This window comes from Mytilus edulis, chromosome 1, assembly GCF_963676685.1.
Source record: "Mytilus edulis chromosome 1, xbMytEdul2.2, whole genome shotgun sequence".
Classification (NCBI taxonomy): domain Eukaryota; kingdom Metazoa; phylum Mollusca; class Bivalvia; order Mytilida; family Mytilidae; genus Mytilus; species Mytilus edulis.
Window position 1 is genome coordinate 110,285,756 of NC_092344.1, and position 13,084 is coordinate 110,298,839.

Below are 13,084 nucleotides of genomic sequence, written 5' to 3' on the forward strand. Positions count from 1 at the left end.
TCTGTATACTTTGAACATACATATACTACGAATAAAGTGTATTTTAATTCTATCTGCTATCATTTTCAAGTTTACTATCAACGGCGGTCACAGAGTTTATTAAATGGAGAGGGTCTGTATACTATATCAATTGACCACCATGGATCGATTAGTAAACTTGGAATTGAAAGTAAATACACTTTATTTATATAGCAATGAATGTTCATAATATACAGATAAGGCAGCAACCATTTGATTTTCTGGGGCGGGCTATAGTTTTTTTTCTGGACAATTTTTTTTTATAGCGGCAGCTGAGAGGGAAACAAACAATTTTTTTTTCTCAGAATCAAAAACAAATTATTTTTTTCTCCAAAAACTGGAAACAAACTTTTTTTTCCAAAAAAACCCATATATATAGCCCCCCCCCCCCCCCCCCCCCCCCCCCGAAAATCAAATGGTTGCTGCCTAAGCGCTAAAACTATTCATGTGAACTTTTGATACTTTTTCTGAAATTCTCCAGTCATTAAATCTTTTACAAACTTCATTTATTACAACAACAAAAAAAGATGTGGTATGATTGCCATGTTGAGACAACTCTCCACAAGAGACCAAAATGACACAGAAATTAATAACTATAGGTCACCGAATGGCCTTCAACAACGAGCAAAGCCCATACCGAATACTCAGCTTTTAAAGGCCCAAATGACGATGTAAAACAATTCAAAAACTAGAAAACTAGCGGCCATATTTATGTACAAAAAATGAACGAAAAACAAATATGTAACACATAAACAAACGACAACCACTAAATTACAGGTTCCTTACTTAAATGTTCATAACATACTAAATGTATGTTCATATCGAAATTGATAGAAAACCAAAAATTGGGAAATTTGGAAATGAAGAAGGAGGGATAAAAAAAAATTTCCTGTCCCCAATAACCTATGACTTAATGAATGATACATTTGCTGAAATTCTCCAGTCATTCAATATTTTACAAAATTCTTCCAACAACACTTTACATACTTTAAACTACGGTCTGAATGCCCGCGAAATGTGTTCTAGTATATATGTATACCTTATCCAGAGACAATTGTATTTTATGTCTCTGCCTTATCGGAGCACCTGTTTCACATGAACAGGACATCACTTTTTTCTCCTGTCCTTTTTCTCTCTTTTTCTTTTGATCATTGTATAAGTCTGCATTTTTCTTGGATTTCATGCTTTTGTCAATTATAGTTATTTATTTTAGGTTTTTCTTATTTTCGGAAGTGTTGTCTTAAAATGTTCCGGATATATCAATTTATTATCATTGCCTTTCCTGAAATGTATTAGAGAATTACAATTTTACTTATAAAACACTTTAAAGACATAGACGAAAAGTCAAAAACACGCATTTCCGGTTGCCCGGAATGGGAACCTAGCAGATTGTTTTTGATAAGAACAAATGAAATAAACATCAGTTAGACAGTTTACTGAGTACTCTGATCATCTACGCAATGTCTTACAAGGTATTCTTTCAAGAAAAGTCTGAATCTTTACCAAAGCATATATTATAAGCTACATTTTTGGTGTAAATGTCCAGTTGCAAATGTAACTTGCATTTACAGAACGAGCTTATGTTGATCTGATATGAACACTGATCCTGCTTTGTACAAGACTGAAGAGATGAGTCATTTTTAACACTCTCATTCACATTTTGGTCAAGATAACAGTCCATAGATCTCAGATCTGAGATGGACATGTCATCCAACTACATGTAAGTCTAAGGGATGTATCTCTGGTGCTTTTCCTAGCTTTAGTGTGGGTTTGAGGTCTATTGGTAAAGACTGATGACTGAAGGTCCAGGGTTTGATTCTGACACTGGGTATTTGAAATTTCAGTTCATCAAAAGGTAGGTGAAACTTACATAAATGAAGAGATAAATGAAAAATGATTGATGCTCGATTTATATAATTCCAAGGCCCTCAGTAGCCACCAGAAGTGACGAAGCAGCGCATCTATTTTGGGTGGGCAAATATTCACTTTTTGATATGGGACGAGCTCTGATGTCCCACGGCCCCAGCTTGTCTGGCAAAACAGCTGTGGACGTCAGAGTAATCTCGGACTTATCCCAAGGGTGATTTTCACCCTCCCACACACTTTTCTGGTACACAGACTGGAGTTTAAACTAGATTGGGTATTCTGTGAGCTTTGGTTGGTCAAATTTGTCCCCTACTTTTACCTGGAGATCAATCTTCTGATATCTTTCCGGTTTGACTGTTTACACCAAGTGACCCTGTGATTAAATGTGTCGTAAATATACATTGTTACGTTAGTGACCCATCTCCATAAATCCTGATAAAACACTTCTTCCCCTAAAAAACGGTCCTGCGCCTTATTTAGGGGTGCGTTTTATTTTCTGTCAAGTATGGTACATAGATTTCACTGTACCTTCATAGCTCTCTAGGGGTTAGGGGTGCCAGATAACAGAGGAATTTACCAATACATATATACTACAGGACTAGTCCAAATAGTTATGCCATCTTGAAAGACTGTATTTCTTTTTACTTTGACACCTTATTATGAAGTCATACACACATCATTTTTAAACTCAGAGATTGCAGAGTTTTTAATGTGAGTACACAATGATGTATTTTATGTTCAGATGTCATGTGAAGATACATAAATAGTTAAATTTTGAAAGAAAGTAACAATGTAAAAATAGTAAAAAAGTATTGTTTGGTTGTCTTTCAGAAAGAAACCCCTTCAGATCAACAGCTTCACCTGGCTGCACTTCAGGGTAACTTGGAGAAGCTAAAACGAGTGTTAGACAGTGGTAAAGTTCATGTGGATTGTAAAGACAAGGTTAGTGTTTAGATAACACTAGTATTAAAGACCAGTTCACTTAGACTTAGGTTTCTTGGAATAAAACCAATGTACTTCAGTGTACTAGTAATCTTCATACCAGTATATATATATATATATAACTCGTCTAAACATCAACCCAACAATGTTAGATCTGTAAATTTGCTTTCGCAAATTTTTGGTTCTTCCCTCACGGCTTTACTGTCACCGGGATTCGAACCCATGCTACTGTGATATCGTGACACCAAATCGCCTGCACTGCAGCCGTCCCGCTAGACCACACGACCACCTGGGCTCTCAAAAAAAGAGCTTTCGGTGGGCATGTGTTACCTTTCCACGTCAGTTTTAATCTAGCGGCGTACTACAGTACATGATATATAAGGCATGAAGATGTTATTGTTACAGATCAGCTAAATTATCTATAGTAAAGGATCCTACAAATTAATGTAAGATACAGTCACAGAAAATAATTATATTCATAAGTACGTCTGAGTCAGTGACAACCATATATATATATATATGTTTGGTTTAGTTCCATCTAGCCATTTTCAACTAATACATTGTATGTGGATATAAAAATAAGGCTACATACATTTGTATGTGGTATGATTGCTAACTGTTAAATTTGCATTTATATTATAATTTTTTGAAGTGAATGTAATAAGTTATATTTACCAAGACATTTTACCAAACATAAAATACAGCTTAGTAAATTTTGAACTGTGTGCATTTATCAACAGATATTGTGAAAAAAATTTTCAAACAGGTTTTATATTTTTGCGAATTGATTTTCAAACAGGCTGGTTTCAAGTATCCACATCAATGAATTAAATGTTTTAATTCAATAGCTTTTCAATAATTGATTAAATGTATGATTGTTTGAATTTTAAGGAAGGAACAACTCCATTGATATTGGCAGCGGCTAATAATCATTTGGACTGTGTAAAAGAATTACTGAAGCAGGGAGCAGATCCAAATTCAAGGAGACTGGTGGGTTTTGTTTATTTTCATGTTTTTTTGTAGTGTGTGGTTTCATTTTAATCATGAGTATATGCAGTACATGTATATGTGAACTTAAATTTTCAATAAGCTTTGAATATTTTATTTTACTTTTTCGCATTGATTGTATTGGATGCACTAGTACTGAATTCTTTTTCTTCAATTCAAATTTATGTCACACATTATCATATATTATAGGATAAGCTGAGATAAGACACTTGAATAATCAATATGATTTTTGTCCTTTTGGTAATTATCTACTCTAATATTTGGAATGCAGTTGTATAATTAGTTTCACATCCCTTTCCCATATAAATTATATGGCCCTATGCCATAGTTTTTCACATAACAAAGTTAAAAGTACATATGGGATAAAGTTGTACATGTATTAGCATTTCTCATTTTCAAGTTAGGCACACCACCTTCAATCATCTTCAATCATGGTTTATTGACTTTGTATCTTTTGCATAGTTTACATGTCTATGTATCACCATTTTAATTTTAAATTGCATTCTACAAGCAAAATAACATATAGGCAAGCTATCATTACCCTTATTTTGTTACGCTAAAGTTAAGAAAAGACCCGAGCAATGTATGAATGCCAAATTTATGTTAAATATTATTTATTTTATAGTTAATTGAGTTAAATATTTAAAGTCCCAATTGTTTCAGACTGGAACCTGTGCACTGTTTTTTGCTGCTCAAGGTGGATTTTTGGATATTGTTAAATTGCTATTAGACAGTGGAGCATCAGTAGATTTAGCCAGTTATGTAAGTATGAAATATATATATACAACTAAGTAGCTCTTATATAATTAATTTTGTTTCCTGTATTTTAACAATAGTTCTATGGAAGTCAATCTTTTATTTTGTGATGTCACCTATTGACATTATTTCACCCAAATTGAATGGTTTGTTCTTCAGGACTTGGAAGTTGGGAACCTGCTATTTAAATTTAAGGTTTCCAATATAACGAAACCTTAAAGTTAACCTTTCTGTATATATTATTTGGAAATGGCAGGCAACACTTGTGATAATGTCATCCATAGAATATGTGTTTTCCATAAGATTTCTATTTAAAAAAAAAAAATATGGGATCAGTGAAAAACATGTAGAGGATGTGAGTTATAAGGATTATTTCATGAAAAACTCCAATATAAGATATTATATTTTATATTTCAATGAAGTTTTCAATGATTCTTCAATTTGTTATACACTTTTCAGCTTATATACATGTATTAATAGGTTTTATTTATGGTGGTTGTTTTGCCCTTTCATAAAAGTTTTCTGTATACAACTTGTAGACTGTTACTTGTCTTTTTATCTATGTTTGGCCATTGCATTTTGGCTCTTTTTCAACATTCAGCTTTTTATTTATATTTTGATCTCACAGACATTTTGCAATTTCCTTTAGGGTAGAATTGTCTAATTTATCTTGAGTTTTAAGTTAGGTGTGTTTACAAGCAGTTTGTATAAATGTGATAGCTCTGTGCACAGAGTTTAACCTGGTGGTATATGTGTGTGGATTTGTCTCCATGTTTTAGTATCTTTTATAAATACCATATGCACAAATATTAAAATTATATAAATCTATGAAGATCAAAGTGTGTAAGGCTTTGATAACTATTATGAAAAAAGAAATAATTCTATTGATTTCTAAATAAAAACATATGAAATAATCTGCATTTCTAAATTAAAATTAGGATGGAGGTACACCATTGTTTGTTTCCTGTCAGTGTAATCACCAGGAAGTTGTTGATGCATTATTGAATAGAGGGGCAGATCTTCATGCTCAGATGGTTGATGGTGCCACAGCCCTCTTTATAACAGCACAGAATGGTCATGTACGATTAATGAAATACCTCATCTCCAAAGGTGCTGATCTTAACTTAAATAGACAGGTATGTTTGATTAGGTTTAATAGGTATTTTTATAAATAAAAGTTAAAAAAGCAAAATGGAGCTAAAAAAGTTTGTAAGTTTTCACAAAAGCAGTTCATTCATTATTAGTTATAAGAGCACATTATATTTCCTGGTATTTTTTTCAGGTATTATTTTTTTTATATATTTCACTACGTTGTACAAAAAAAAATAAAAGATGTGGGGCTTTTTCCTGAAAAAGATTTAATATTATTTGGAATTTATTCTTTGTTGTCATGTGGGGATATATAACATATATTTTCGGGACAAGAACCCATTATATAATAAAACAGTTAAATCTGTTCTGAAAAGTGAATATACTTGAAGAACGGATAGATAATTTGAACTCCTTTAGAGGGGCTGTTCTGTAGTATGGGAAATTTGTCATCACAAAATGTTGTCTACAAACTCTAAATAAAGAGTTGTTGTCTCTTTGGCACATTCCCCATTTCCATTCTCAATTGTTGTAAAGGTTATCAAATGTGCATGAAATTTTGATCTCTCTAAACACAAGTATTTGATGTAAACTCCCCTTTCTGACCAAAATTAACAGCATATGTATGGTTTTCCTTTTCAAAGTTCATGAATCCTTTGAAAAAGAAAGAGAACTCAATGAAGCCTAGCTAAGTTGATATGTATATCTATGCTACATAGACCACTTTAAATTTTTTGGTAAAATTCTTGATAAAGAATAGAATGACAGAAATGCTTTAATTTACAGGATCAAGCCTCGCCATTGTGGATTGCCTCACAAATGGGACATACACAGGTTGTTAAAGAATTATTAGCATTAGGTGCCAAAGTTGATGCAATTCGAGAGGTTTGGATTTTTATATATATATATATTATTTTTACTTCAAACAGAATAATGGACACAGCCTTTTTCTTTCACATTTTTACTGCAAAAATCCTTTATCAAATTAAACTTTCACAAACTAAACAAATACACTTTTGTAAAGCATTTTGCTTACAGAAATTATAATTAACAGAGGTTTTTAGACATGGCATTATACTTTCCCAATGAGCAATACTTGTTTTAAGTTAATTTTTCATTACATTTATATACATGCACATTTTATTAATTTCTCTTCAAGTAAAGATAAACTTTTGTGTCACTTTCTGATCGTCACCAGAAATGTATTACAGATATATCATTGATTTTGTGTTCTATATAATTACAGGATGGAGCCACTCCTCTGTTTAAAGCTTGCCATAAAGGTCATTTAGAGGTTGCAGAACAATTACTAAAATATAAACCAGAACTAGGATTACTAAAGGTGCAGTAGTAAAAAGGGAAACTTTATATTCATAAACTGATTCAGTTAAAATCATTAGTATAATAAGAATTCCTCATTGGATTCATTGGCACATGCTTGCATCAAAGGTAAGAGTTCTTTGGTCCGTGCCTTGTTAGATTAAAACAGAGATTAAAGAATTGGTTTTTGCCATTTTTCTTACTTATGCAATTGACTTTGCAAGCAAAAATATGCAACAAAGAAATGTCAGAGTAAAAATGATTGGTCGTCATGAATACCATGTTAATTATAAAAATAGGAAGCTGTAGTAGGATTGCCAATGACACAACTCAACCAGAGATCAAATAACATCAGTTAACAACAAAGGTCATTGTACAGCCTTCAATAGTGAGCAATACAGATAACTCATAATCAGCTACAGGGATCTCCATGGCCTGTTTAACGATGGCGCCCCGCCATCGTTCAAATGTCTTGCGCCATCGTCAAATGACTTGCACCATCGTTAAATCGTCTTGCGCCATCGTTAAATTGTCTTGCGCCATCGTTCAAAACTTCATCGTTTTTTTGTAACCCGACACCATTTTTTTATCAATTATAATCAAATGTATGTAATTGCATAACCCTTGGGCTTTTTATGTTATAATCAATACAGTTCTAACGCCTGAGGGATATCCGGATTAATATCGCTAATCACTTGTACCTGAGCTTGTATACAGGTAGATCAACAAACCAGACAGGAGAATACTATCTGAGGATAGACGATCCATTTGTCGAATTAATCAACTAAGTTTCAGCAAATGATTATGATAATTTAGATTAAATAAATAAATTAATAATCCAGTTAATACAACATGTACAAAGAAAACAGTTTAAAAAGTCGACCACGTGCTTTATTTTGACATACGCAATCAGCATCCCCCTTTTCTTAAGAAGTACAAGACGCAAAACAGTAAATATTATTTCATCGCAAATAACTCGAGTACTGCTGTAACGATAATTTAGAATTACTTTAAAAGTTTAAAAGTAAAAACTTAAATATTTCCTGTAAAGAAATATCGTATCGTAATTCCGAATTCATTTCGTATATTACAATCAAATTGATACATCCGCGTTCCGGTTTCTATTCAGACTCGAAAGATGCATGTTGCACAGCATCAATTTGCCAGATAAAGTCATTAAAAACCTTTTCATTTGTCAACATTTGCTTTACAAATCTCTTTAACCTTTAACATAACCCGTACGAATCTTTTTGTTGTTGCTGCAAATCAGCCATACCGGTAATTGGTTCTGAATTTGACAGTGTCCATGATTTATAACCCCCATAACAATTACCAAAAATACAAGAAATCTACATGGGGACCTTCATGACAGCTTTTGGTCATTCTCGACTAAGGGGGGACCATGAAGACTTGGCATTTGAATGGTTAAAAACGGCAATAAATGAAAATATTGATACTTCTAATTCTATAATGAAAATTAAAATAAATATAATTTAAATAAGCAATGAATTAGCATGTTCACCATTCCTTGTATGGAGATAAAATACTTCCGATCGCGCTACACTGTACAGCGTAGACACGGTTTGTAATGGTGAAAGTTCCTCCATGGTTCAATTTTCATCCATGGAGATCCCTGCAGCTATAAAAGGTTCTCAAAATTACAATGTTAAACAATTCAAACTAGAAAACTACCTGGGACGGTGGTATAACATAAGAACAAAATATAAAATATCAGTTGAAAAGGGCTTAATTCTTCCGATTGATACAAATCAGAAAAACATCTAACAAAACTCAGACTGGATGTGACATGGAATTTATACATCCCAACAACAAACAAGACAATAAGTACAATTCTGGGAGTTCTCAGAATTACTGACAGCTAGTTCAAAGCGACCAAAAACTAATAAAAGTATCTTGTATCTAAGACTGAAATATCAATCAGTACACATCCAACATTCAATGTTTCACCTACGTTATAGCCAATAGTGTTATCAATCAGTACACATCCAACATTCAATGTTTCACCTACGTTATAGCCAATAGTGTTATCAATCAGTACACATCCAACATTCAATGTTTCAACTACGTAATAGCCAATAGTGATATCAATCAGTACACATCCAACATTCAATGTTTCACCTACGTTATAGCCAATAGTGATATCAATCAGTACACATCCAACATTCAATGTTTCAACTACGTAATAGCCAATAGTGATATCAATCAGTACACATCCAACATTCAATGTTTCACCTACGTTATAGCCAATAGTGATATCAATCAGTACACATCCAACATTCAATGTTTCACCTACGTTATAGCCAATAGTGATATCAATCAGTACACATCCAACATTCAATGTTTCACCTACGTTATAGCCAATAGTGTTATCAATCAGTACACATCCAACATTCAATGTTTCACCTACGTTATAGCCAATAGTGATATCAATCAGTACACATCCAACATTCAATGTTTCACCTACGTTATAGCCAATAGTGCTGTAATCAATCAATCAATCAAACCAAATATATGATAATAGGTTATATATAGATTAGGTTAAATGACCCTCTCTCAGTAAAGCTGAAATCATATAAATAGTTGTGATTAAAGTTCATATTTTAGGGTTTATACCATTATCATTTGTTTTACTTTTTTATTCAGAATGGAGAAACCCCACTGCATGCAGCTGCCTTATTTGGTCATCTCAAAGTAATCAAATTACTGATGTCATATAATGTAGACACAAAAATAAAAAATAAGGTAAGTGGTTTGATTGTACAATGTAAATCATGATTTAGATCAACATGTGTATATATTTGTTTAAAACCATTGAATTAAAAACCATACATTTTGATTCCCTCATTAAAGATATGTATACTTACAAGAGGAATATTTCGTTGGTTCTTCATTATGTTAACATGTGATGGATTTAAATCTGATCATTGTCTTGTGATTATCAATGATTTTGTGTAGAAACATTTGTTTAAGAAGAACAAAGAATTGATTCATTTATCTATTTTTATGTCCCTTTGAAATTTGACATTTTGACCCTGTTTAAAGTAACCATATTATTTTAGTTCCTCTCACATGATTTATAGTATCTACATAAAACTTTGTATTTAAATACGTTCTAATTATGCAAATTGAAATTTGTAAGAGTTTCTTATGCCAAAGTGTTGGGTAGATTTTTCTTATTTTTACTTCTGCCATTGAGGAGTTTTAATGAATTATTAATGAATTCTTTCAAAGTTTTAAAGTGTTGGTTGGTGATAAGCTTACTAACTGTACATTTGAATGTTAACAGGAAGGAAGAACTGCTGCAGAACTTGCTAGAGAAGCAGGTAATGAACACATAACCAAATTTATAGAAAGTTTCCAAACAAGTACAGACAGACGTAACAGCATTCCTAATGGTACATCCACTCCCTCACCAACGTGATGGACTAATGCATAATTCCAAAGCTTCAGAAACAATGTTTACTATCAATGTGTAATATTATTTACACAGCTGAAGTGTTATTGCCTATACATTCAATGTGTAATATTATTTACACTGCCGAAATGTAATTGCCTATACATTCAATGTGTTTTGTTATTTAAGCTGCCAAAGTGTTATTGCCTATAAATTGTGATTCATACAGAATTAAATGCCAGTATTGTATTTTAATTTGCTGGTTTGTATAATAGTTTGTTTTTACAACCAAGTATTTCTGTTTGAAAGCACCAATTTATAAAAACTGCTGTTTTGGTAAATATAGTCTTAATTTATATAGTTCCTTTTTTTGATATTTTGTAAAACCATTCTATGAAAGGACTAAGGGAAGGAAAATTAAATATTAAAACATATATGATAAAGCAGGATAATGATAGTTCCAGTTTTCATTGGATAATATGTTATTTACCCTATCTTATTATGTGTAAGTATGCTTTCAAATTTACCTTGAAAGTGTCTGTTATTATACAGTAATCCATAGACAATTACCTCAAAGTGAAAGATTTAGAATTCAATCTTAAGATGATATTTGTTTACATGTTTTTACAATGTTTATGACATTTTATATTCGATGAAAGATTGTTGGTTTTCTTGGGATTTTGGAACTACTTTCCTATCCCCCCACGTCTGTTTTTGATTGAAAGGCTGTTTATTTGTCCTCCTTCAAACAATTGCATATAATTTTTTTCTGCATATAATTGTATTTTGTCCCAGTTTTGATGCATCTAGGGAGAGGTTAAATACAATATACCAGGAACTAGGAGTAATTAAACAAACCCTATTAAAGGCGCTATATTTTTAAAAAGATAATTTTAATGTTCTATAGGCATACAATTAAGAACTTATCTTAATTAAAACCACTATCTATGCAGATGTTGCATACAGTAATGTTATGTTTATTGGTAGAATGGTTATGTTATTTTGTCAAGTTTATGATACTCATTTTAAACCCTATATTTTGTATAAAATAATTATAAATACTGGGGATTCATTTATTTTCGTGGGTACCAATTTTCATGTATTTTTGTGGATTTTTGATTTTGTAGTTTTGCCAAAGTCTGCATACAAGCCTATGGAAAATGTGTACATCTTTGAACATTTAAGTACCTGGTTCAGCTTTTTCCAAAACATCCACAAAATTGGTTTTCCAGGAAAATAAAAAATCCACAGTATTGAATTTTGTGATAAAAAGTTGGTAAGATGTTATAATTGAGACAGACAAATTTGAATTTGAGATTTCACAAAATGTTGAAACAATTGATAAGTGCTTTCTATTATGGTGCAAAGAGTTTTTCAGTGCATGATTTCGTAATTGCTGGTTTCACATATTTTTTTTATGATTTCATATTGGAAAAAATACATTCACATTGGTTTCTAACACTTAGTACATAAGATTTAAAAATATTTTATTGCCATGATATTTGTATTGGGGAAACCTAAATTAGAAACAGTTGTAAAGATATATTAAACAGATAATAATTTTTTTTTATACATTTATGTTATTACATGCTTTTAAAAATATTTTTGATCTCCAGTTAAATGTTAAAATACATTTAGCTGCTGAAGATAAAAAATAAAAATTTCAAACACATGTGTATGTAGTCAGAAGGAGTGCTTGCCTTTTTTATTTCCAAAATGTTTAGTTTTGAATACATTAATCTTTATCATTTAAAACCTGTCCCAACAGACATTGATTAAGGTGAAATTTAAACAAAAAGAGGCACACATTATTAGTCAACGAATATTTAACCAGTATTGTAGATGTTTTTAGGTTGTCAGAAAAGATTATTTCTATACTTATAGAAAATAATATATATGATTTGAGCATATTTATTAGTAATAGACTATGTTTTATTTATATATATATAATTTGTATATTTATTTACATTAATTGTGTAAATTCAAGATTCAATAGTTTATGTATGTGTATGTGATAGAGTTTAAGTTGATGTATGAAAATTAATCTATGCATATTGCATTGGTATAATATACAACAGTTATAAAAGTGTGTGGTATGCTTCTTTTTATCTTATTTCAAAATATAGACTGAAAGTAATTGGTTATAGTCTGAATTACTACTGCATTACTTTTGTATGCAACTTACAGATTTCGTTTTTGAATTGTTCTGAATTAAAAAAATGAAATAGATATAGATAGAGGATTAAATCTCAAAGTTGATTATATAATACATGAACAATTCTTTAAAACTTAAAATAAGTAATTGCATGAAAGACTTGTGCACTTTACATTTAATTTAATTAAGTTGAATAACTTAGACTTTATTTATTTTCAACAAGGTCAATTAAACTAGAACAATAACTTTGTTTATTACACCTTTCCTCTATCTTATAGACTTTCGAAATAATTTCGCATATTTCATATTTCTAATAAAATAATAACGTCATCATTTAAAGTCCTAATGAAATTTTTGTTTGATTATTTGTAAAAAAATTTCTTTGATGAACTCTGGAAGAAACTTGCTGGGCAACTTGTAGATTTGTCAAGTAAGTAAATTACCTACAAATACATTTCATGGTAGCAATGTTCAAAGTAAAGCTTTCTGATAAGATGTTTATGTAATTGATATGG

The 13,084-nt window shown here is 31.2% G+C and overlaps 1 protein-coding gene across 1 annotated transcript; it reads left to right on the top strand.

The window, feature by feature from the left end:
- The first annotated feature begins 1,361 nt into the window (after positions 1-1,361).
- On the top strand, positions 1,362-11,974 carry LOC139499476 (ankyrin repeat domain-containing protein 29-like). The gene is made up of 9 exons (XM_071288157.1): positions 1,362-1,490; positions 2,716-2,826; positions 3,718-3,816; positions 4,498-4,596; positions 5,529-5,726; positions 6,466-6,564; positions 6,926-7,021; positions 9,664-9,762; positions 10,307-11,974. Exons 1-9 carry the CDS (start codon positions 1,479-1,481, stop codon positions 10,439-10,441), a joined length of 948 nt encoding a protein of 315 aa, XP_071144258.1. The 5' UTR covers positions 1,362-1,478; the 3' UTR covers positions 10,442-11,974.
- Positions 11,975-13,084: the final 1,110 nt, after the last annotated feature.